The 26,637-nt window shown below is 46.6% G+C and overlaps 2 protein-coding genes across 2 annotated transcripts in view; one reads left to right on the top strand and one right to left on the bottom strand.

Annotated features, from left to right (window-relative positions):
• LOC137309373 (actin, non-muscle 6.2-like) overlaps positions 1 to 26,637 on the top strand; it is a 51,400-nt gene that overhangs the window by 9,069 nt on the left and 15,694 nt on the right. The window lies entirely within an intron of this gene.
• LOC137309362 (actin, non-muscle 6.2-like) lies at positions 8,287 to 22,248 on the bottom strand. The gene is made up of 3 exons (XM_067977616.1): positions 22,170 to 22,248; positions 21,917 to 22,065; positions 8,287 to 10,116 (listed from the first exon to the last, which is right to left on the bottom strand). Exons 2-3 carry the CDS (start codon positions 22,040 to 22,042, stop codon positions 9,112 to 9,114), a joined length of 1,131 nt encoding a protein of 376 aa, XP_067833717.1. The 5' UTR covers positions 22,043 to 22,065; positions 22,170 to 22,248; the 3' UTR covers positions 8,287 to 9,111.

The following is a 26,637-nucleotide window of genomic DNA, read 5'->3' as shown; positions in this document are numbered from 1 at the left end:
CCGCGACCTGTACCACCTGGAAGGACAAGAGCAGCAGGCACATGGGAACAACACCACCTGCACGTTCCCCTCCAAGTCACACACCATCCCGACTTGGAAATATATCGCCGTTCCTTCATCGTAGCTGGGTCAAAATCCTGGAACTCCCTTCCTAACAGCACCTTGGGAGAACCGTCACCACACGGACTGCAGCGGTTCAAGAAGGCGGCTCACCACCACCTTCTCAAGGGCAATTAGGGATGGACAATAAATGCCGGCCTCGCCAGCGACGCCCACATCCCATGATCGAATAAAGAAAGATATTGGGAGGAGGTCGAGACGGCTCATCCACTCGGCACTTCTGGCTGAAGATGGTTGCAAACGCTTCAGCCTTGTCTTTTGCATTCGTGCTGCACTCTGCCACCATTGAGGATGAGGATGTTTATCGAGACTCCTCCTCCCGTTAATTATCCACCACCATTCACGACTGGATGTGGCAGGACTGCAGAGCTTTGATCTGATCCGTTGGTTGTGGAATCGCTTCACTCTGTCTATAGCATGTTGCTTCCGCTGTTTAGCATGCATGTAGTCCTGTGTTGTAGTTTCACCAGGTTGGCACCTCATTTTTAGGTATGCCTGGGGCTGCTCCTGGCATGCTCTTCTACACTCCTCATTGAACCAGGGTTGATCCCCTGGCTTGTTGGTAATGGTGGAGAGTACTGGTGACCGAGGATGTGGAATTTTTGCTCTATTCCCAGCAATCTGAGGGGAAGCCATATTTGTTTTGCATTAATGCAATATTCTGTGATAGGTGGGGGAGTATTGATCTCGGGGAGGGTGAAATTACTGAACACTTATTTTGCTTTGTTACAATGTCTTGTATTTTCTTTGCAATCTGCATAATTGCTATAATGAATATTCTGGAAACCTTTAATAAAGTTGTGTGCATGTTGGTTTAGGCCATTTTGTGGCATTGTGTAACAGTTGCTATCTAAACAGCTTGACAATTCACCCACTAGACAGTTAGGGGCTATGATTATCATTCTGTTGTCCCTCCTCCCAACAACAACAACTTGCATTATACAGCACCTTTTTTACCGTAGTAAAATGTCCCAAGGCACTTCACAAAAATTGACACCAAGCCAGAGATATTGGGACAGGTGACAAAGCTCGGTTAAACAGGTAGGTTTTAAGGATCCTCTTAAAGGAGGAGAGGTTTTAGGGAGGGAATTCCAGAGCTTAGGGTCTAGGCACGGCCGCCAATGGTGGGGTGAAGTAAATCGGGGCAGCGTAAGAGACCAGCATTGGAGGAGCGCAGAGATCTCGGAGGCTTGCAGGGCTGGAGGAGGTTAGAGATAGGGTGAGGCCATGGAGGGATTTGAAAATGAGAATTTTACGAGGTTTTAAAATACAGCTTTAATGGGATAAGATCTGGTTTGGTGGGTTGAAGGCTGGGATCTGGCCTCCACTCTGTTACCTGTAATTACGTCTATGAGGTTGATCATGTGAACAATCACCTCTGCTTCTCAGCCCCTTTGGTCATTCAATCCCAGAATTTACAAATCTGTTAAACAACTCCTATTTGTATTTCTGGTTTTCTTAGTGGAAAATTCTCTTCAGAATGAAGTGGTGGTTAAACTGACAGTCGACCGGCAGGGACGGGCTGCATTTCTTTTTGTATTTCTGGCCCTCTCCATCAATTCACATTCTCATTGTACTTGAAAGGAAAACATTTGCAGGGCTATGAGGATAGGGTGGGGGAATGGGGCATTTTGAAGATGTCCCTTTTATCCCGACTCTTTGTTTTCTGTCAGTTGGCCAATCGTCTATCCGTGCCAGTTTATACCCTCAACACCATGAGCTCTTACCTTGTGCAGTAATCTTTTATGTGGCACTTTATTGAATGCCTTTTGAAAATCCAAATATACTGCATCCATTGGTTCCCCTTTATCCACCCTGCCTGTTATTTCCTCAAAGAATTCTAATAAATTGGTCAGACATGATTTCCCCTTCATAAAACCATGTTGACTCTCCTTGATTGTATTATGAGTCTCCAAATGTCCTGCTATTATTTCCTTAACTCTGGATTCTAGCATTTTCCCAATGATAGATGTTAAGCTAACTGGTCTATAGTTACCTGCTTTCTGTCTCACTCCCTTCTTGAATAGGGGCGTTACATTTGCGGTTTTCCAATCCTCTGGGACCTTTCCAGAATCTAGTGAATTCTGGAAGATTACAACCAATGCATCCACTATCTCTGTAGCCACTTCCTTTAAGACCCTCGGATGCAAGCCATCAGCTCCACGGGACTTGTCAGCCTTTAGACCCATTAGTTTACCTAGTACTTTTTCTCTAGTCATTTTTCTCTAGTTCATTCCTCCTTTGCCCCTTGATTTTCTACTATTATTGGTATATTATTAGTGTCTCCTACTGTGAAGACAGATACAAAATATCTGTTCAATTCCTCTGCCATTTCCTTGTTTTCCATTATTATTTCCTCAGTCTCATCCTCTAAGGGACCAATGTTTACTTTAGCTACCCTCTTCCTTTTTATATACTTGTAGAAGCTTTTACTGTCAGTTTTTATATTTCTTGCTAGTTTACTCTCATAATTTATTTTCTCCCTCTTTATTATTCCTTTAGTCATCCTTTGCTGGTTTTTAAAGTTTTCCCAATCTTCGGGCTTACCAGTAACCTTTGCCATGTTGTATGCTTTTTCTTTTAACCTTTGGGACGTCCTGAGGTCGTGAAAGGCGCTATATAAATGCAAATCTTCCTTTCCTTCTTTCTCTTGATTTTTACCACTGCCAGCAAATGCAATCTTTATTCCTTTACAAGTTTCTGTCAAGCAAAGATGACAATGGCTGGGTTCTTAGGTCCTGAAGAAACTAGAAAGTGAGCAATTTTGCATTCATTGCCCAACCCTAATTGGCCCGTAAGAGTTAACCACGGAGAGTGGATCTGGAATGAGGTTTCGGCCCAGTCTGGGCAGGGTCCCTTCCCTGAAGGACATTAGTGAAACCAGTTGGTTTTTTATGACAATCCAACAGCTTCATGGTCGTTACATTTGATTACCAGACTTATTGTATTCAATTCCCCAACACACCACGATGGGGTTTAAACCCACTGCCTCAGGATTGCCAGTCCAGTACCATAAACCACTAATCGACTGGACCCATCCTCTGGAAGGAACATTGGCCCCCACTCCTCCCCCACCCCCCCCTCTCTCAGAATGAAATCTCTCACCCTGAGCGGTCCCCTCCCCCTTCACTAATTTCCCTCCGTCTGCCTCTCCCACACCCAGTACTCTCCTGCACTTGACTTTTATGGTATGGAATGCTCAGTCTACCTGCTGCTTACATTGGGACAAGTTCCTATCCCCCGGGGCGCACTCAGTGCAACAATTTGCCCTTCCCGTCTCACTGACTCGGGTTCAGGCCTGTTTTACATAGAATCATAGAAAGGTTTCAACAAGGAAGGAGGCCTCTCAGCCCATTGAGACCGTGCCAGCTCTCTGCAAGAGCAATCCAGCTAGTCCTGAAGGAGATAGCTGCCAGACTGGGCTGGCAGTAGGTGGTGAGCGAACCAACACAAGGGTAAATCCTACTTTACCTCGTCCTCACCAATCTACCTATTGCAGATGCATCTGTCCATGACAGTATTGGTAGGAGTGACCACCGCATAGTCCTTGTGGAGACGAAGTCCCATCTTCACACTGAGGACACCATCCAACATGTTGAGTGGCACTACCACCGTGCTAAATGGGATAGATTCAGAACAGATCTAGCAGCTCAAAACTGGCCATCCATGAGGCACTGTGGGCCATCAGCAGCAGAAGAATTGTATTCCACCACAATCTGTAACCTCATGGCCCGGCATATTCCTCACTCTACCATTACCAACAAGTCAGGGGATCAAACCTGGTTCAATGAGGAGTGTAGAAGAGCATGCCAGGAGTAGCTCCAGGCGTACCTAAAAATGAGGTGCCAACCTGATGAAGCTACAACACAGGACTACATGCATGCTAAACAGCAGAAGCAACATGCTATAGACAGAGCAAAGCGATTCCACAACCAACGGATCAGATCAAAGCTCTGCAGTCGCCACATCCAGTCGTGAATGGTGGTGGACAATTAAACAACTAATGGGAGGAGGAGGAGGAGGCTCCGTGAACATCCCCATCCTCAATGATAACAGAGTCCAGCACGTGAGTGCAAAAGACAAGGCCATAGAACCATAGAAAATATACAGCACAGAAGGGGGCCATTCGGCCCATCGTGTCCACGCCGGCTCGAAGAACAACCAGGTGCTCATTCTAATCCCACCTTCCAGTACCCGGTCCGGAGCCCTGCAGCTTACAGCACTTTAGGTGCAGGTCCAGGTACTTTTGAAAGAGTTGAGGGTCCCTGCCTCTACCACCAATTCGGGCAGTGAATTCCATACACCCACCACCCTCTGGGTGAAAAGGTTTTTCCTCATGTCCCCTCTAATCCTTCTGCCAATCAGCTTAAATCGATGTCCTCTAGTTCTTGAACTCTCCGCTAGGGGAAACAGGTACTTCCTGTCTACTCTATCTGGGCCCCTCATAATTTTGTACACCTCAATCAAGTCTCCCCTCAGCCTCCTCTGCTCCACGGAAAACAACCCCAGCCTATCCAATCTCTCCTCGTAGCTGCAATTTTCAAGCCCTGGCAACATTCTTGTAAATCTTCTCTGCACTCTCTCCAGAGCAATTACGTCCTTCCCGTAATGTGGTGACCAGAACTGCTCACAATACTCCAGCTGTGGCCTTACCAGCATTTTATACAGTTCCATCTTCAGCCAGAAGTGCCGAGTGGATGATCCATCTCGGCCGCCTCCCGATATCCCCACCATCACAGAAGCCAGTCTTCAGCCAATTCACTCCACGTGATATCAAGAAACGGCTGAGTGCACTGGATACAGCAAAGGCTATGGGCCCCGACAACATCCCAACTATAGCGCTGAAGACTTGTGCTCCAGAACTAGCTGCGCCTCTAGCCAAACTGTTCCAGTACAGCTACAACACTGGCATCAACCCGACAATGTGGAAAATTGCCCAGGTATGTCCTGTCCACAAAAAGCAGGACAAATCCAATCCAGCCAATTACCGCCCCATCAGTCTACTCTCAATCATCAGCAAAGTGATGGAAGGTGTCGTCGACAGTGCTATCAAGCGGCACTTACTCATTGATGAAGTTGAAAATGGTTGGGCCTCGGACACTGCCCTGAAGAACTCCTGCTGCCATATAAGGTATTGGTGAGACCGCACCTGGAATACTGCATACAGTTTTGGTCTCCATACTTAAGAAAAGACATACTTGCTCTCGAGGCAGTACAAAGAAGGTTCACTCGGTTAATCCCGGGGATGAGGGGGCGGACATATGAGGAGAGGTTGAGTAGATTGGGACTCTACTCATTGGAGTTCAGAAGAATGAGAGGCGATCTTATTGAAACATATAAGATTGTGAAGGGTCTTGATCGGGTGGATGCAGTAAGGATGTTCCCAAAGATGGGTGAAACTAGAACTAGGGGGCATAATCTTAGAATAAGGGGCTGCTCTTTCAAAACTGAGATGAGGAGAAACTTCTTCACTCAGAGGGTGGTAGGTCTGTGGAATTTGCTGCCCCAGGAAGCTGTGGAAGCTACATCATTAGATAAATTTAAAACAGAAATAGACAGTTTCCTAGAAGTAAAGGGAATTAGGGGTTATGGGGAGCGGGCAGGAAATTGGACATGAAGCTGAGTTCGGATCGGTCAATGCCCTGTGGGTGGCGGAGAGGGCCCAGGGGCTATGTGGCCGGGTCCTGCTCCGACTTCTTGTGTTCTTTAGATTTGTGGTTGGGATCAGATCAGCCATGATCTTATTGAATGGCGGAGCAGGCTCGAGGGGCCGATTGGCCTACTCCTGCTCCAATTTCTTATGTTCTTATGTTCTTATGTCCTAGGGCTGACATGATTGGCCTCCAACAACCACTACCATCTTCCTTTGTGCTAGGTATGACTCCAGCCACTGGAGAGTTTTCCCCCTGATTCCCATTGACTTCAATTTTACTAGGGCTCCTTGGTGCCACACTCGGTCAAATGCTGCCTTGATGTCAAGGGCAGTCACTCTCACCTCACCTCTGGAATTCAGATCTTTTGTCCATGTTTGGACCAAGGCTGTAATGAGGTCTGGAGCCGAGTGGTCCTGGCGGAACCCAAACTGAGCATCGGTGAGCAGGTGATTGGTGAGTAAGTGCCACTTGATAGCACTGTCGACGACACCTTCCATCACTTTGCTGTTGATTGAGAGTAGACTGATGGGGCGGTAATTGGCTGGATTGGATTGATCCTGCTTTTTGTGGACAGGACATACCTGGGCAATTTTCCACATTGTCGGGTAGATGCCAGTGTTGTCGCTGTACTGGAACAGCTTGGCTAGAGGCGCAGCTAGTTCTGGAGTGAATTGAATTGACTGAAGACTGGCTTCTGTGATGGTGGGGATATCGGGAGGAGGCCGAGATGGACCATCCACTCTGGCTGAAGATGGTTGCAAACGCTTCAGCCTTGTCTTTTGCACTCACATGCTGGACTCTGCGATCATTGAGGATGGGGATGTTTCCAGAGCCTCCTCCTCCCGTTAGTTATTTAATTGTCCACCACCATTCACGACTGGATGTGGCAGGACTGCAGAGCTTTGATCGGATCTGTTGGTTGTGGAATCGCTTAGCTCTGTCTATAGCATGTTGCTTCTGCTGTTTAGCATGCATGTAGTCCTGTGTTGTAGCTTCACCAGGTTGGCACCTCATTTTTAGGTACGCCTGGTGCTGCTCATGGCATGCTCTTCTACACTCCTCATTGAACCAGGGTTGATCCCCTGGCTTGTTGGTAATGGTAGAGTGAAGAACATGCCGGGCCAAGAGGTTACAGATTGAGGTGGTTTACAATTCTGCTGCTGCTGATGGCCCACAGTACCTCATGGATGCCTAGTTTTGAGCTGCTAGATCTGTTCTGAATCTATCCCATTTAGCACGGTGGTAGTCGCACACAACACATTGGATGTGTCCTCACTGTGAAGATGAGACTACATCTCCACAAGGACTGTGCTGTGGTCACTCCCACTAATACTGTCATAGACAGGTGCATCTGTGACAGGTAGATTGGTGAGGACGAGGTCAAGGGGGTTTTTCCCCTTCGTGTTGGTTTGCTCACCACCTGCCGCAGGTCCAGTCTGGCAGCTATGTCCTTCAGGACTCGGCCAGCTCGGTCAGTAGTGGTGCTACCGAGCCACTCTTAGTGATGGACATTGAAGTCCCCCACCCAGAGTACATTCTGTGCCCTTGCGACCCTCAGTGCTTCCTCCAAGTGGTGCTCAACATGGAGGAGGACTGATTCTTCAGCTGTGGGAAAGCAGTAGGTGGTAATCAGCAGGAGGTTTCCTTGCCCATGTTTGACCTGATGCCATGAGATTTCATGGGGCCCGGAGTCAATGTTGATGACTCCCAGGGCCACTCCCTCCTATAACTGTACCGCCAACTCTGGTGGGTTTGTCCTGTCGGTGGGACAGGACATACCCAGGGATGGTGATGGAAGAGTCTGGGACGTTGGTTGAAAGGTATGATTCTGTGAGTATGGCTCTATCAGGCTGTTGCTTGACTAGTCTGTTGGACAGCTCACCCAATTTTGGCACAAGTCCCCAGATGTTAGTGAGGAGGACTTTGCAGGGTCGACTGGGCTTTGTTTGCCTTTGTCGTGTCCGGTGCCTCGTGGTTTGATGCAGTGTGATTCGTCTGGTTTTCTTATGAATTTTTGTAGTGAAATTATAGAACCGAGTGGCTTGCTCGGCCATTTCAGAGGGTGATTAAAAATCAATCACATTGCTGTGGGTCTGGAGTCACAGACTAGACTGGGCAAGGACGGCAGGTTTCCTTCCCTGAAGGACATTAGTGAACCAGGTGAGTTTAAGTGACAATCTGGTAGTTTCATGGCCACCATTACTGATCCCAGCTTTGTGTTTAATTAACTATTTAAATTCCCCAGCTGCCGTGGCAGGATTTGAACTCATTACTCCGAATTATTAGTCCAGGCCTCTGGATTACTAGTCTGGTAACATAACCACGATGGTACTGTAGCAAGATTGGACTGATTAACCTCCTGGATCCTGCAGGGAGAAAAAGTATAGGAGCATTGAAAGATTATACTGGGCTGAATGGCCTCCTGTGCTGGATGATTCTATGTAAAGAAAGTGGTGCATTCAATGAAGGGACTTCCATCCAACAGTAATGTTCAGAGACACAAGTGAAGATGTTACTTGTCAAATCTTTTATTGAATATTCCAGAATGTTCTGCAATAATCAGTGCAGGTGGAAAATACAGTACACCATCACAACACATTTCAAATTAACAACACCCAGGGCTTTCAGCAGAGATTGGGAGCAAATGGTTCCAGGAGATACCCTGCGAGTCGTCACAGCCATTCCTCAAAGGAGAGACCCTTTCAAAAGCCCCAATCTTCCCATTACAAGCAATTGCACCGTCCCACCAACGACATCAGAAGGGAGAGATAAAAAATACTCAAGTACAATAAAAAGATTCAGAATGGAAACCACCCAGGATTGGTGGACCTGCTGGAGGGCAGATTTGGGATCTGAAGGCCACAAACCCATTGGGAATTTGTAGAATTGAATACAGATGAAATCAGATCTTGAAAGCCCCTGACTTTCTCGAACTCCCATCATCGTTGTACCATGGGAGGGTGGGAGAAGGAAAACTCAATGGACCTTTGTCCTTTCTCAATCCAGCAATTCCTTTCTACAATATGGAAAGGGGTGAGCTGAAGTTTCTCCCAGGAAACCCAGACTGATCTCAACAATTTGCCCCCTCCAGATAAAACTTCCCAGGATCAAGATGAAGAGTTTCATCCTTTACCTCTCCCTGTACCCAAGCCAATGTGGAGGTGGGTTTTTTTTTTGAAGCTGTGTGGAAAGAGTTAAGACTGACATGTACCATGCAAAGGGCCTGAAACAAAAGCTGAAAACAGAAATCAGGCAGCATGTGGGGAGAAATGAAAAAGGTGTAATTTCAGGTATAACTCTTAGTCAGGCCTGGATCAGTTCCGATCCCTACTGCATGTTAGAAGCACTTGCGATGGACTATGGAGGGCCCAGACTCATCGTACTCCTGCTTACTGATCCACATTTGCTGGAAGGTGGAGAGAGAAGCCAAGATGGAGCCTCCGATCCACACTGAATACTTCCTTTCGGGTGGAGCAATGATCTTGATCTTCATTGTGCTCGGAGCCAAGGCAGTGACTTCCTTCTGCATCCGATCAGCGATACCTGGGAACATGGTTGTTCCACCAGACAAGACAGTGTTGGCATACAGATCCTTCCTGATGTCCACATCACATTTCATGATGCTGCTGAAAGTGGTCTCATGGATCCCAAGAGATTCCATCCCAATGAAGGAGGGTTGGAAGAGGGTTTCTGGGCAGCGGAAACGCTCATTGCCGATGGTGATGACTTGGCCATCAGGGAGCTCGTAACTTTTCTCCAAGGATGAAGAAGAGCCGGCCGTCTGCATCTCCTGTTCAAAATCCAGGGCCACGTAGGAAAGTTTCTCTTTAATGTCACGCACAATCTCCCTCTCGGCTGTGGTTGTGAAGGAGTAGCCACGTTCAGTCAGGATCTTCATCAAGTAGTCAGTCAGATCCCGGCCAGCCAGGTCTAGTCGCAGGATGGCATGAGGCAAGGCGTACCCTTCATAGATTGGCACAGTGTGGGACACACCATCACCAGAATCTAGTACGATGCCAGTTGTGCGACCGGAGGCGTACAAGGACAGCACGGCTTGAATGGCAACATACATGGCCGGTGTGTTGAAGGTTTCAAACATGATCTGGGTCATCTTCTCCCGGTTGGCTTTGGGGTTCAGAGGTGCCTCTGTGAGGAGAACAGGGTGTTCCTCTGGGGCCACTCGCAGCTCATTGTAGAAGGTGTGATGCCAGATCTTCTCCATGTCATCCCAGTTGGTCACAATCCCATGCTCGATTGGGTATTTCAGGGTCAGAATCCCTCTTTTGCTCTGGGCTTCGTCACCAACATAACTGTCTTTCTGACCCATTCCTACCATCACGCCCTAGAATGGGAGGCAAAAAAATGAAACAAAGGATGTTGCATCCTATCAGAAGCTAGAGGAAGCTTAACTGAGGGCTTTCTGCTGGAGAGGAAGCCATTATAGCAGGTTGACAAATCAACTGCTTCGGCATTGCTGGCAAGGCCGGATTAAGTGTCCATCCCTAGTTTCCCTGATAACAGAGAGTGTCTTGCTAGGCTGCTGCAGAGGGCAGTTAAGGGTCAACCATGTTGGTGTGGGGACTGGAGTCACAAGCCCAGACTGGGAAAGATGGCAGGTTTCTTTCCCCTGGAGACATTAGTGAACCAGTGGGGCTTTTACAACCTTCTGTTGAAAGAATTCAGCTTAATCCATTTTCTCATCTTTATTGTGCTGGTTGGAAATACTGGCCTTAAGTTATCTCAACCGTCCTGAATTTAATATTGCTGGCATTCTAAGGAGGAAAAAAAATTAATTCTCCTTGTCTCCCCTCTGGTTCTTTTGCCAATTACCTTCAATCTGTGTCCTCTGGTTACCAACCCTCCTGCCACTGGAAACAGTTTCTCTTTATTTACTCTACCAAAACCACTCATGAGTTGGAACATTAAGTCTCCTTAACTTCCTCTGCTCTCAGGAGAGCAACCTCAGCTTCTCCACATAACTGAAGTCCCTCGTTTCTCACCCCCACCCCGTCTGCTAGTTATTCACAATTGGATGGGCAAGAGGAGAGGGGAACGGAAGGACTGTGTTGCACCAGCCACAAGCTAAGATGTGTTTTATGTCAGAAGAATGCTGGAAACGACAGTACAAGATTAGGACCACTTATGACAATCAGATGATGAGACTAAGTTCTCTGCCCTTGCTATGAACGGTGACTGCCCAGATTTGGGCATTGGTTCAAATTCCATTACAACAGGAACAAGGAGGCAGTCTCTCCCACTGAGCTTACTGGAAGATCAGGCACGAAAAAGAGGCACCAGGGCAGGATAGGATTCGAAGAGATGAGCAAGGTTTGTAGCACCCAGCCTTGCACACTAAATATATAGGGCAAGAAAGACAGGTTATAAAGTGTCAGCCAAGAGACAATTAAACCACTCCCACACTAAGCAACAGACACTTACCCACATCTTGACTATGATTGTCACTGGCCAGGCTGGCATTTATTGCCCATTTCTGGGAGGGGGAGATGAGGAGTATGATTTTCAGCTGCTGAGATTTAATCTTTCTCCTCTCCAACAACAAAAAAGGAGGAAAAAAATTGGTGAGATCTTGCTGTGCACAAAATGGCTGCTGCATTGTCTTCAAAACCAAGGCACATGAAGCACAGATGGGAAAAGGGGCCACTTACAAACAAAACTTTTGTTCCCCCCCACCCAAATTTTTTCCTCCTTTTGCACAAGTATTATCCTGCCTCAGTGGGTAGCACTCTTTCCTGAGTCAGACAGTTCTGGGTTCAAGCCCCAGTCCAGAGACTGGAGCCCAGGGTGGTAGAAGTTTGGAACTCTCTTCTGCAAACAGCAATGACACTAGCTCAATTGCTAAATTTAAATGTGAGATAGATAGCTTTTTGGCAACCAAAGATATTAAGGGATACGAGCCAAAGGTGGGTATATGGAGCTAGATCACAGATCAGCCATGATCTTATCAAATGGCAGAGCAGGCACGAGGGGCTGAATGGCCTACTCCTGTAGTTATAATCTATGCAGACACTCCAGTGCAGCACTGGAGAAGATGAGAAGTTAAACCAAGCTCCCAACTCTGTGCTCAGGATAATGTAGACGATCCCATGGCACTATTTGAAGAGTCGTCGGGTGTTTTCCCAGTGTCCTGGCCAACATTCACAACAAAACTGGTTAATCTTCTCATTTGCTGTTTGCGGGACCTTGCTGTGCACAAATTGGCTGCCACTTGCACCTGTGACAAGGCTGCGAAATGCCTTGGGATGTCCAGTGGATAAGACAGTATAGATAAATTAAAAAGGTTTCCTTTCCCACTGACAGCACTGGGATTAGTTCCATGGGTGGGTGTACCTCACTCAGGTCATTAGTAGGCAAGTTTACACAATCAGTAACAAAATATTTAGCCACAACCCAATCCTTGGAACAGTACACACCCAACAGGATACTGCTCAGAAGATGGAAGAGGGACATTCCAACATCTTCCAACAGGGGGCATCTAATTATAGTCTACGAGATGTTTTGGGAGCTTTCAGTCAATACAGACCTGGGCATCATATTGCCACAGTTTAGTGTTACACAAAGTGGGTGCACACTAAACAGACCTCCCAATTTCCACCCACCCTTTAAAAAAGGATTCACCGAGTTACATCAAAACTACAGTAGAGAAACAGGCCATTCGGCCCAACTGGTCTATGCCGGTGTTTATGCTCCACATGAGCCTCCCACAGTATTTCATCTAACCCCATCACCATATCCTTCTATTCCTTTCTCCCTCAGTGTTTATCTCGCTTCCCCTTAAAATGTATCTGTGCTATTTGCCTCAACTACTCGTTGTGGTAGTGAGTTCCACATTCTAACCACTCTGGGGGAAGAAAAAGTTTCTCCTGAATTCCCTATTGGATTTATTAGCAACCATTTTATATTTATGACCTCTCCCCCACAAGTAGAAACATTCTCTACATCTACCCCATCAAACTCCATTATTTTAAAGGCCTCTATCAGGTCACCCCTCAGTTTTCTCATATCCAGAGGAAAGAAAGAGTCCCAGCCTGTTCAGCCTTTCCTGATAAGGGTATCCTCTCACTCCTGGTATCATCCTTGTGAATCTTTTTTGTACCCTCTATAATAGGGAGACCGGAACTGTTCACAATGCTCCAAGTGTGGTCTAACCAAGGTTCTATACAAGTTTAACCTTCTCTCCAATTCTCTCCCTCTAGAAATGAACCCCAGTGCTTGGTTTGTGTAAAGGTGGCCTTAACCTGCGTCACTACTTTTAGTGATTTGTGTATCTGTACCCCGATCCCTCTGCTCCTCTACCCCATTTGGATTCTTATTATCCAAGCAGTGTGTGGCCGCCTCATTCTTACCAAATGCACCGTTCACTTTAAATTGTTCAATAAAAGAAAAATCACACCCAGCCAGTCTGGTCATCTGTCTACATGCTGAACAACACCATGAAGGATGAAAATTCACTCGCTTGTATTCACTCTCAGGGATTGGGATGTCACTGGCAGGGCCAGCATTTATTTCCCATCTCTATTTGGGGTGTGTGGGGACCGGAGACACACAGACCCAGACTGGGTAAGGACGGCAGATTCCATAAATAGGACCAGGAGTCGGCCACACGGCCCCTCGGGCCCACTCCGCCATTCAGTAAGATCACGGCTGATATAAAATTTTAAAAAGGGCATCAGCGAAACTAGTTATGGTTTGTTTTAAAACTACAATCTGACAGCTTCATGGTCACTTTTACTGATCTTTATGTCCAGATTTTAAAATAAAAAACACCTGAATTTAAGTTCTCAAACTGCCAGGGTGGGATTTGAACTCATGAAATGACAAAACAAAAACAAAAGCCACCCTTGTATTTAGAGAACTTCCACTTATATATTGTACCCAATCACACCCTCAAGACATCCCAAAGCACCCTGCCACCTGATGGAATATTTTAGAAGCACAAGTCACTTTCTTTTGTAGTTACAAAAAACAGTGGCCAATTTGCACACAGCAAGATCCCACAAACAAAGTGAATTTGATGACGTGCTAATCCTTTGAGGTGGCATTGGTTGAGGGGAACATTTGACCAGGACCACCGGGAGAGCTCTGCACACTGCTCCAAAGAGTACATCCTGGATCTTTTATCATCAACCTGATCAGAGAAGGCAGGTCCCAGCTTAACACTCAGGCATCTTACTTGGATCTGGGCCTATGTGAGGCCAGACCCACTCCAATGTGGTTGTCTCTAACTGCCCTCTGCAGTGGCCTAGCAAGACACCCAGTTATATCAAAAATAGAAGTTATAGAAAGGTTACAGCACGGAAGGAGGCCATTCGGCCCATCGAGTCAGCACTGGCTCTATGCAAGAGCAATCCAGCTAGTCCCACTCCCTCGCCCTTTCCCCATAGCCCTACAAATTTTTTCCTTTCAAGTACTTATCCAGTTCTTTTGAAGGCCATGATTGAATCTGCCTCCACCACCCCCTCGGGCAGTGCATTCCAGATCCTAACCACTCGCTGTGTAAAAAAGTTTTTCCTCATGTCACTTTTGGTTCTTTTACCAATCACCTTAAATCTGTGTCCTCTGGTTCTTGACCCTTCCGCCAATGGGAACAGTTTCTCTCTATCTGCTCTGTCCAGACCCTTCATGATTTTGAATACCTCTATCAAATCTCCTCGCAACCTTCTCTGTTCCAAGGAAAATAACCCCAACTTCTCCAGTCTATCCATGTAATTTAAGTCCTTCATCCCTGGAACCATTCTAGTAAATCTCCTCCGCACCCTCTTGAGGGCCTTCGTATCTTTCCTATACTCCAGTTGTGGCCGAACCAGTGTTTTATAAAGGTTCATCATGACCTCCTTGCTTTTGTACTCTGCCTGTATTTATAAAGCCCAGGATCCTGTATGCTTTAACCTCTATCAACCCGCCCTGTCACCTTCAATGATGTGTACATATACCCCCAGATCTCTCTTCCTGTACCCCTTTTAGAATTGTACTAGTTTTTTTGCCTCATTGTTCCTACCAAAATGTATCACTGCATTTTTTTCTGTGTTAAATTTCATCTGCCAGGTGTCCGCCCATTCCACCTGTCTATATCCGCGTGAAGTCTATCACTATCCTCCTCACTGTTCACTACCCCTCCAAGTTTTGTCATCTGCAAATTGTGCCCTGTACACCCAAGTCATTAATATACATGAAGAAAAGCAGTGGTCCCAGCACCGACCCCTGGGGAACACCACTGTACACCTCCCTCCAGTCCGAGAAACAACCGTTCACCACTATCGTTTCCTATCTCTTAGCCAATTCTGTATCCATGTTGCTACGGCCCCTGTTATTCCATGGGCCGCAATCTTAATAGCAAGCCTATGATGCGGCACTTTATCAAAAGCTTTCTGAAAATCTACACACATCAACTGCATTGCCCTCAAATAACTATCAAGTTGGTTAAACACGGTTTGCCTTTAACAAATCCGTGCTGGCTTTCCCGAATCAATCCACACTTGCCCAAGTGACTTAATCCTGTCCCGGATTATCGTTTCCAAAAGTTTCCCCACCACCGAGGTTAAACTGACGGGCCTGTGGTTGCTGGTTTATCCTTACACCCTTTTTTGAATAAGGGTGTATCATTTGCAATTCTCCAGTCCTCTGGCACCACCCCTATATCTAAGGATGTTTGGAAAATTATGGCCAGTACCTCTGCTATTTCCACCCTTACTTCCCTCAGCAACCTAGGATGCATCCCATCCGGACCTGGTGACTTATCTACTTTAAGTAGAGCTAGCCTTTCTAGTACCTCCATCAATTTTTAAACCCATCCAGTATCAACTATCTTCCTTTACCAAGACTCTGGCAGCATCTTCTTCCTTGGTAAAGACAGATGCAAAGTACTCATTTAGTACCTCAGCCATGCCTTCTGCCTCCATGCATAGATCTCCTTTATGGTCCCGAATCAGCCCCACCTAGTTGCCCCGCTTTTCACCCTTGTTGGAATGTATCTTGTCTGTACCAGAATCATCTATAAAGGCTGCCCACTGTTCAACTACAGTTTTGCCTGCCAATCTATGATTCAATTATCTGGGCCAGATCTGTTCTCATCTGACTAAAATTGGCCCTCCTCCAATTGAGTATTTTTACTCAAGATTGCTCCATGTCCTTTTCCATAGCTATTCTAAACCTTATGATATTATGATCACTGTTCCCTAAATGCTCCCCCACTAACACTTGCTCCACTTGGCCCACCTCATTCCCCAGAATGAAGTCCAGCAATGTCCCCACCTCATTCCCCAGAATGAAGTCCAGCAATGTCTCCTTCCTCGTTGGGACAGGAACACTTCAAAGATTCCTCCCCTTCTTTTCTCCTTATATTATTACTGTCCCAGTCTATATTAGGAGAGTTGAAATCCCCCATTATCACTACTCTATGGCTTTTGCACCTCTAATTTCCCTGCAAATTTGCTCCTATATCCTCCCCACTAGTTGGTGGCTTTAGCATACACCCAGTAGTGTAATGGCACCTCCACTCTTCCTGAACTTGAAGGAAATAGATTCTGTCCTTAAACCCCACCCCCCCAAAGACATCCTCTCTCTCCAGCACTGCAACATTCGCCTTAATCAATACTGCCACCTCCACTCCCACTCCTTTCCTGAACACCTTGTATCCAGGAATATTTAGATCTAATCCTGCCCTTTTTTGAGCCAGGTCTCTGTTATTACCACATCATATTCCCATGTGGCTATTTGCACCTGCAGCTCACCAACCTTATTTACCACACTTAGTGTGTAAATACACAATGCACCGCAAACCAGTCTTAGTCTTTCTTGGTCGACCCCACCTAATACCTTAATCTTTCTTACTCTAGGGCTATCCGTCTCTCCTGATGGGAGTAAAAAGGAAGTAGTAAGGTTAGGTGACAGTAATAGTTCGGGGGATAGACACTGTTCTCAGCAGCCAAGAACGAGAGTCCCGGAGGCTGTGTTGCCTGCCCGGTGCCAGGGTTAAGGACATCGCCTCTAGTCTGGAGAGAAACTTGGAGTGGGAGGGGGAGGATCCAGTTGCCGTGGTCCACGTAGGTACCAACGACATAGGTAGGACGAGGGAAGAGGTTCTGCTGAGAGAGAGTTTGAGCAGCTAGGGACTAAATTAAAAAGCAGAACCTCAAAAGGTAAATCTCTGGATTATTACCTGAGCCACGAGCAAATTGGCACAGGGTCAATAGGATCAGGGAGATGAATGCGTGGGAGAAGTGGGTTTTGATACTGATGCCAGTGCCCCAGGAACTGGGGAACGAGAGAGACATTCTGTCAGGACGGACTTCACCTTAACTATGTTGGGACCAGTGTTCTGGCGAATCGAATAACTAAGGCTGTAGATAAGGCTTTAAAATAAATTGGGGCTGGGGGGAACAAAACAAACATTCGGGTGGAGGGAAATTTAGAATGTTAGAGAAAGGACAAGGAAGCAGTACAGGGAAGAGATGGGGGTAATGATAACCAGAGTGTCAGGAAGGGACAGAGCGAACAGACATTAGAGTGCACCAGCAAATAGGGTCAGAGTAGGAAAAAATGGTTAAAAGAGACAAAAATTAAAGGCTCTTTATCTGAATGTGTGCAGCATTCGTAATAAGATAGATAATTGACAGCAGAAATAGAAACAAATGGGTATGATCTCGTGGCCATTACAGAGACGTGGTTGCAAGGTGACCAAGGTTGGGAACTGAATATTCAGGGGGATCTGACATTTCGGAAGGATAGGAAAAAAGGTAAAGGTGGTGGGGTAGCTCTGTTAATAAAGGATGAAATTGGTATAATAGTGAGAAATGATCTTGGCTCAGAAGATCAAGATGTCGAATCAATTTGGGTGGAGGTAGGAAATAGCAAGGGAAAGAAATCACTGGTGGGAGTAGTATATAGGCCCCCTAACAGTAGCTACACTGTCGGGCAAAATATAAATCAGGAAATAAGGGGGGCTTGTAAAAAAGTTAATGCAGTAATCATCGGCAATTGTAACTTTCACATAGATTGGACAAATCAAATTGACAAAAATAGCCCTGAAGAGTTCATAGAGTGTATTAGGGACTATTTCTTAGACCAATAAGTCAGAGAACCAACCAGGGAACAGGCCATTTTGGATCTGATAATGGGTAATAGATAGGATTAATAAATGACCTCAAAGTAAAGGATCCCTCAGGAAACAGTAATCATAACATGAATAATTTCACATCCAGTTTGAGAGCGAGGATCTTGGATCGGAAACTACTGTATCAAACTTAAATAAGGGCAATTACAATGGCATGAGGACAGACGGAGAGGGCTAAAGTGGACTGGGTAAACAGATTAGATGGGATGATGGTGGATCAGCAGTGACAAACATTTCAAAAGATATTTTATGACTCGCAACAAAAATATATCCCTGAGGAGGAAAGACTCCACAAAAAGGGTGAACCAACTATGGCTAACTAAGGAAGTCAAGGATGGGATCAGGTTAAAAGAAAAAGTATACAACATGGCAAAGATTACTGGTAAGCGCAAAGATTGGGAAAACTTTAAAAACCAGCAAAGGATGACAAAAAAATAATAAAGAGGGAGAAAATAAATGAGAGTAAACTAGCAAGAAATATAAAAACTGACAGTAAAAGCTTCTACAAGTATATAAAAAGGAAGAGGGTAGCTAAAGTAAACATTGGTCCCTTAGAGGATGAGACTGGGGAAATAATAATGGAAAACAAGGAAATGGCAGGGGAATTGATCAGATATTTTGTATCTGTCTTCACAGTAGAAGACACTAATAACATACCAATAATAGTAGAAAATCAAGGGACAAAGGAGGAATGAACTAAAAACAATCACTATCACTAGAGAAAAAGTACTAGGTAAACTAATTGGTCTAAAGGCTGACAAGTCCCCTGGAACTGATGGCTTGCATCCAAGGGTCTAAAGGAAGTGGCTACAGAGATAGTGGGTGCATTGGTTGTAATCTTCCAGAATTCACTAGATTCTGGAAAGGTCTCAGCGGATTGGAAAACCACAAACGTAACATCCCTATTCAAGAAGGGTGTGAGACAGAAAGCAGGTAACTATAGACCAGTTAGCCCAACATCTGTTATTGGGAAAATGCTAGAATCCATTATTAAGGAAGTAGTAGCAGGACATTTGGAGACTCAAAATACAATCAAGGAGAGTCAACATGGTTCAATGAAGGGGAAAATCATGTCTGACTAATTTATTAGAGAGTTCTTTGAGGAAGTAACGGGCAGGGTGGATAAAGGGGAACCAATGGATGCAGTATATTCAGATTTCCAAAAGGCATTTGATAAGGTGCCACATAAAAGATTACTGCACAAGGTAAGAGCTCATGGTGTTGGGGGTAATATACTGGCATGGATAGAGGATTGACTAACTAACAGAAAACAAAGAGTCGGGATAAAAGGGTCATTTTCAAAATGGCAATCTGTAACTAATGGGGTGCCGCAGGGCTCAGTGCTGGGGCCTCAACTATTTACAATATATATCAATGACTTGGATGAAGGAACAGAGTGTTCTGTGGCCAAATTTGCTGATGATACAAAGATAGGTGGAAAAGCAAGTTGTGAGGAGGACACAAAGTGTCTGCAAAGGGATATTGACAGGTTAAGCGAATGGGCAAAAATTTGGTAGATTGAATATAATGTGGGAAAATGTGAAGTCGTCCACTTCGGGAGGAATAAATAAAAAGCAAAATGTTATATAAATGGAGAAATACTACAAAATGCTGCTGTACAGATCAAGGTGTCCTTGTACATGAAACACAAAAAGTCAACATACAGGTGCAGCAGGTAATCCGGAAGGCAAATGGAATATTGGCTTTTATTTCTAGGGGATGGAGTATAAAAGCAGGGAAGTTATGCTACAACTGTACAGGGTGCTGGTGAGACCACACCTGGAGTACTGCATACAGTTCTGGTGCCCTTATTTAAGGAAGGACATACTTGAATTGGAGGCAGTTCAGAGAAGGTTCACTAGGTTGATTCTGGGTACGGAAGGGTTGTCTTCTGAGGAAAGATTGAACAGGTTGGGTCTATACTCATTGGAGTTGAGATGAATGAGAGGAGATCTTATTGAAACATACAAGATTCTGAGGGGAATCGAGAGGATTTCCCCCATGTGGGAATCCAGAACTAGTCTCAGAATAAGGGGTTGCCCATTTGAGACAGATGAGAAGAAATTTCTTCTCAGGATTGTGAACCTTTGGAATTCTTTGCCCTAAAGAGTGGTGGAGGCCGAGTCATTATATATAAAAGACCGAGTTAGACAAATTTTTGACCAGCAAGGGAGTCAAAGAATATGGGGAAAGTAGAGTCGAGGCCAGAATCAGATCAGCCATGTTCTCATTGGGTGGCAGGGCAGGCTCAAGGGGCCAAATGGCCTAATGCTATCTTATACCCCTTGTTTCTCCTTTTCATTGCTACATCCTGGTGCTCATCCCCCTGCCAAATTAGTTTAAACCCCCCCCCCCACCCCACCAAAAGCACTAGCAAACCTTCCCCTCCCAAGGACATTGGTCCCAGCTCCCCCAGAATTGGTGCCAAAGCCCCAGGAACCTAAAGCCCTCCCTCCTGCACCATCTCTCCAGCCACTCATTTATCTGCTCCATCCTCCTATTTTTAAACTCACTAGCATGTGACACCAAGTGTAATCCAGAGATTACTACCTTTGAGGTCCTGCTTCTTAATCTCCTTAAACTCTGCCTGCAGGAGCTCATCCCTCTTTCTACCTCTGTCGTTGGTACCTCTGGCTGTTCACCCTCCCGCTCCAGAATGTTCTGCAGCCACTCAATTGACATCCTTGACCCTGGCATCAGGGAGGCAACATACAATCCTGGAATCACATCTGTGGCTGCAGAAACACCTGTTCCCTTATCAGTATCTCTCCTAACCACCCCCAGCCCTCCAGCTGAGCCACCCATGGTGCTATGGTCGTGGCTCTGGCTGCATGCTGCAGAGAAGCCCTCTCCCTCACCAATCTTCAGAACTGAATATTGGAGAGAGTGTGCGATGCCCTCAGGGGACTCCTGCACTTCCTGCCTGGTCCTCCTTGTCTGCCTGGCAGTCACCCAGTCCCTCTCTGCCTGCATTCTCATGATGTGGAGATGCCGGTGATGGACTGGGGTTGACAATTGTAAACAATTTTACAACACCAAGTTATAGTCCAGCAATTTTATTTTAAATTCACAAGCTTTCGGAGGCTACCTCCTTCCTCAGGTGAACGATGCATTCTCAAGCTGTGAGGTGACCACCTCCTGAAACATGCTAGCCACGCAGCTCAACCTCACGGATGCAATGTAGTTAGATCGCCTCCCATCGTCTCAGGGCAACTGGGCGGGGAGCAATAAATACCAGCCACACCCCAAGAATGGCAAAAACTAAAAGCAAGTGATAGGGGAGGGACAGAGTCAGTGGCGAGGGAGCAGGGTTAATAGCAGAGGCACAGAGAGGCTGCCTTCAGTCTTTCTGCAATGAAGGTTGGAAAAAGCAGTCTAACAGCACAGGAGTCCAGAGGTAGAGCTGGACATCACCAGTAGACATGTGGAAGCTAACCCCATGTTTTGGTGAAGGGTTAGCATCTGGATTTGGAGGAGGTGGAGGGTCAGGGATGGAAACCTGGAGGTGACAAGGTGAGTCAGACCAAGTCATCTCATCAATTGGTCAGTCAGTATTTGAAGACTTGGCTACAGGCCAATTTGGTCCTCATACAACTCCTTGAAAACATACTTTTACATTGCAGCTAGATTCAGTCAAACTCCTGCCACAGCAAGACCAGAATATGATCGTGGAAATACTCCCGTGTTTACACTTGAAACACAGACCAATTGGATCCAAAGTCCGCAAGAACAGGGGTCTCCGATCACCAATGGAGCAAGCTGGGCTGGCCAGGGAATGTTAGCCACTAAAGATCGCATCAATCATCCACCAGGATGACTCTTCACTGACAGAAGGCCCCTCAGAACAGTTCCAGACAAGCAACAGCAATCACAATCCTCTCAAGGAGACACTTAAAATAAAGCCTGCATTCAAATCTTAATACAAGGAAACAAAAGAACTATTCCAAAACAAGAATGTTGCCCGCACCACTTTACACTGAACAAGTTCATACTTCTCAGTCGAAGGACTCACCTGGTGTCGAGGCCGGCCCACGATGGAGGGGAACACGGCCCTGGGAGCGTCGTCCCCCGCAAACCCAGCCTTACACATCCCAGATCCATTATCCACCACCAGAGCAGCAATTTCATCATCAGCCATGGTTTACAAACTAAAGGAAGGGGCTGAAACAGAGAAAAAAAGGAACCCCATTAATCGAGGTACAAGACCCCAAAACCAACACAGTTTACACCAACTAGTCATTATATTAAAGCCAGTATCCCACTACCTCTTTGTAGAGAATTCTGCTTCTGCTTCTGCTCCTGTTCCCAGACTCTCCCCACAGACACTATCTCCTCCTCACCCCTCTTCCTTTATAAAGCACGAGACTCCACCCCCCCCTCCCACCCCCGCCATTCCGATGACATGAGGAAGCCAACCACTGAGAGTGAGGGGGCGGAACCAGAAACAGCCAATGAGGCTCAGGGAGAGACCCCAATAATTTAATTTATGTGTAACTTATTGGCATTATTCCTACTTTGAAACATAAACTTTCCCCGCCCCTGCTTTGTTATTTATTTTCAGTATTAATTAATATTTGCTGTTGGGTTTAACCATTTAACTCATTAATTTACGAGGACAGGTTGCACAGACGAGACTTGTATTCCCTCGAGTATAGAAGATTAAGGGGTGATCTAATCGAGGGGTTTAAGATGATTAAAGGAGTTGATAGTTTCTCTCTTTCTACCCTATTTCCTCTGGTGGGGGAGTCCAGAACAAGGGGGCAGAACCTTAAAATTAGAGCCAGGCCGTTCAGGGGTGATGTCAGGAAGCATTTCTTCACACAAAGGGGAGTGGGAATCTGGAACTCTCTCCCCCAAAAAGCTGTTGAGGCCGGGGGTCAATTGGAAATTTCAAAACTGAGACTGGGTAAGGGTGTTAAGGGTTACGAAATCGAGGTGGGTAAATGGAGTTAAGATACAGATCAGCCATGATCGAATTGAATGGTGGAACAGGCTCGAGGGGCTGAATGGCCTCCTCCTGTTCCAATGTTCACCAATTTCCATCCCTGTCAGGTGGTGACTCGGGAATGGGTAACTGACCCGTAGGATACAGGCAGCTTCCGGCCTTGCACGGAGCAGTAATTAGGATTGGTCGATGGGCCTGAGGAACTCCACGTTCCTCCCTCCCATCCACACAGTGCAGGAGACACGTTTAACAAGAGCGGCCACTCGCTCCCAACTCAAATCCCCCAGGAGATTCACAGCCACTCCAATTCCAATCCTCAGTCGGGGTTTCACCCCCCTCTCGTGTGGGGCCCGTCGGTCTGGACTGTTTCTGGGGAATTGTTGGACGACACTGGCCGTCACTGTGAGGTCACACGGGCGAAGGCGGGCACCTCTCACCGTCCGCCATCCCCCACGGATATCCCCCGTTTTACACTTCCACCCAAAGTTAAAATTACCGCCTCACAGTGGGGCCGTCCCCATCAATCCCCCCTCAACATCCATCATAGTCTGAGGGCAATTATAATTAATTCAGTGCGACAACCACAACAACCTGCATTTATATAGAACCTTTAACACAGTAAAACATCCCAAGGCGCTTCACAGAAGCGATTGTCAAACAAAATTTGACACCGAGCCACATAAGGAGATATTAGGACAGGTGACCAAAAGCTTAGTCAAAGAGAGAGGTTTTAAGGAGAGTCTTAAAGGAGGAGAGAGAGGCAGAGAGGTTTAGGGAGGGAATTCCAGAGCTTAGGGCCTCGGCAGCTGAAGGCACGGCCGCCAATGGTGGAGCGATTAAAATCGGGGGATGCGCAAGAGGCCAGAATTGGAGGAGCGCAGAGATCTCGGATGGTTGTAGGGCTGGAGGAGGTTAGAGAGATAGGGAGGGAGGAGGCCATGGAGGGATTTGAACACAAGGATGAGAATTTTAAATTCCAGGCGTTGATGGACCAGGAGCCAATGTAGGTCAGCGAGCACAGGGGCTGATGGGTGAATGGGACTTGAAACTGGAAACCAGGCCCCACCATGCTGGTCTAATCGCTAAAAGACACACCAGGCATGGAGCTGACTCACACAGGCTGGCAGGACTGAGCCTTGATCCCTGTTTTGTGTTGAGTTAATTCAGCCAAGGCGACAGCAGAGGGGCTTAACTTGGCCACAGCGCCCTTGAGCTAGAGAGGGGGGAAAGAGAACGCGGGGAACCCTGCTGGAAAGTGTTCCCCCTCTGCAGTCGAATAGCCGGTCAATACTCACTGTCTAGGCTCTCATGGAAGCAACGATAACTCATCCCAGAGTCCTGCTAGGGTTCGAATGCCCAAATAAAAAGAAAAACTTGAAAGACTCCCATTTCAAGGCGATTTAGACAAGTTGAGTGAGTGGGCAAATACATGGCAGATGCAGTATAATGTGGATAAATGTGAAGTTATCCACTTCGGAAGGAAAAATAGAAAGGCAGAGTATTAGTTAAATGGTGATAGATTGGGGAATGTTGATGTACAAAGGGACCTGGGTGTCCTTGTACACCAGTCACTGAAAGCAAACATTCAGGTGCAGCAAACAGTTAGGAAGCAAATGGTATGTTGGCCTTCATTGCAAGAGGATTTGAGTACAGGAGCAAGGATATCTTACTGCAGTTATACGGGGCCTTGGTGAGACCACACCTGGAGTATTGTGTGCAGTTTTGGTCTCCTTACCTAAGAAAGGATATATTTGCCATAGAGGGAGTGCAGTGAAGGTTCACCAGACTGATTCCTGGGATGGCAGGACTGTCGTATGAGGAGAGATTGGGTCGACTCGGCCTGTATTCACTCGAGTTTAGAAGAATGAGAGGAGATTTCGTTGAAACATATAAAATTCTGACAGGGCTAGAGAGACTGGATGCAGGGAGGATGTTTCCCCTGGCTGGGGGGTCCAGAACGAGGGGTCACAGTCTCAGGATACGGGGTAGGATATTTAGGACTGAGATGAGGAGAAATTTCTTCACTCAGAGGGTGGTGAACCTGTGGAATTCTCTACCACAGAAGGCTGTGGAGGCCGAGTCACTGAATATATTTAAGAAGGAGCGAGATAGATTTCTAGACACAAAAGGCATCAAGGGGTATGGGGAGAGAGTGGGAATATGGTATTGAGATCGAGGATCAGCCATGATCGTATTGAATGGTGGAGCAGGCTCGAAGGGCCGAATGGCCTACTCCTGCTCCTATTTTCTATGTTTCTATTTCTATCGCGTCTTTCACCACCTCAGGACGTCCCAAAAATCTTTACAGTCAGTGAAGTATTTTTGAAGTGTAGTCACTGTTGTAATGTAGGAAACGCGGCAGCCAATTTGTGCACAGCAAGATCCCACAAACAGCAGTGTGATAACGACCAGATAATCTGTTTTAGTGATGTTGGTGGAGGGATAAATATTGGGCCCAGAGCACCAGGGAGAACTCCCCTGCTCTTCTTGGTACAGTGGCCGTGGGATCTTTTACCATCCACCTGAGAGGGGCAGGCGGGGCCTCGGTTTAACGTCTCATCCGAAAGTCGGATCCAGGGTCCTGGTGGGGTTCGAATGTCCAGGTACGCCAACAAGTGTCAGCCCCTTGGGGAGAGGAGGAGGGGGGAAGCACTGGAACAATGGGAACACTATGAAGGAAAGCTTCCAGCACGCCAAGGGTTAAACCACACCCATTCCTGGCACTGACTTTCACAAGCTGCAGTGAAATTACCTAATTTGGTCATTCACCAGCAGAGCAGTCTCAGGCACGCCTCGGCATTTAAAGGGACAGCCTTACGGTAAACACCTACCCGGGTTTGAACGGGAAATCCCGGTGACCACCTGGTGAAAACAAGACAGGAAAATAAAGCAGGACGTGTGGTCGGGTGATGGGATTCCACACGAGCGATCGGACTTGTTTCTTTTTAATTAATTGTGGGCGTCGCTGACAAGGCCGGCATTTATTGGCCATCCTGAGTTGCCCCGAGAAGGTGACGGTGGGCCTCCCTCCTGGACCTCTGCAGTCTGTGTTTGTAGCAGTTTGAGGAGCTTGCTAGGCAACTCCAGCGGGCAGTTAAGAGTCAACCACGTTGGTGCCGGAATGGAGTCACATATGGGCCCAGACCTCGACTGACGTCGAACGTAGTTCGGCCCTGGTCCTCCCTAACCTGAACTGATCTGACAATATGAACACAGTCTAGTCCCCACAAACCTCCAAGATCTCTGCCCTCCTCCAATTCGGGCCTCCTGCATATCACTGATTTTCAGTCCCATCCCCCCCTGCTCTTTCCCCACAGCCCTGCACATTCTTCCGAATCAACTATTTATCCAATTCCCTTTTGAAAGCCGCGATTGAATCTGCCTCCACCGCCCTTTCGGGCAGCACATTCCAGATCATCACCACCCGCTGCGTTAAAAAAAGAATTCTCCTCATCTCCCCTCTGCTTCCTTTGCCAATTATTTTAAATATCTATCAGGTCACCCAGTAGTCTAAGCGTCTCCGAAGTAGATAGACACAGCTTTTTAAACCTTTCTGGGTGGAGAAGGTGTTTTAAGCGAGGTTTCATAGAATCATAACAGCACAGAAGGAGGCCATTCGGCCCATCGAGCAATCCAGTTAATCCCATCCCACCACTTTTTCCCCATAGCCCTGCAATATCATTCCAGTGTTAGAATCACCACTGAACACAAAGTACATGGCTATCCTGAAGGAGAAGACGACCCTTGCATTTCTATAGCGCCTTTCACAGCCTCAGGATGTCTCAAAC

The sequence above is a fragment of the Heptranchias perlo genome, chromosome 3, assembly GCF_035084215.1.
Source record: "Heptranchias perlo isolate sHepPer1 chromosome 3, sHepPer1.hap1, whole genome shotgun sequence".
Lineage (NCBI taxonomy): Eukaryota > Metazoa > Chordata > Chondrichthyes > Hexanchiformes > Hexanchidae > Heptranchias > Heptranchias perlo.
Note: the sequence above shows the minus strand (reverse complement) of the source record. Positions and strands in the feature narration are given on the sequence as shown.

Excerpts from the sequence above, each read along its gene's own strand:
- LOC137309362 (XM_067977616.1), bottom strand. The coding sequence starts at position 22,042 with ATGGCTGATGATGAAATTGCTGCTCTGGTGGTGGATAATGGATCTGGG. Across the intron at positions 10,117-21,916 it reads TGGGCCGGCCTCGACACCAG|GGCGTGATGGTAGGAATGGG; the intron begins GTGAGTCCTTCG and ends CTCCCATTCTAG.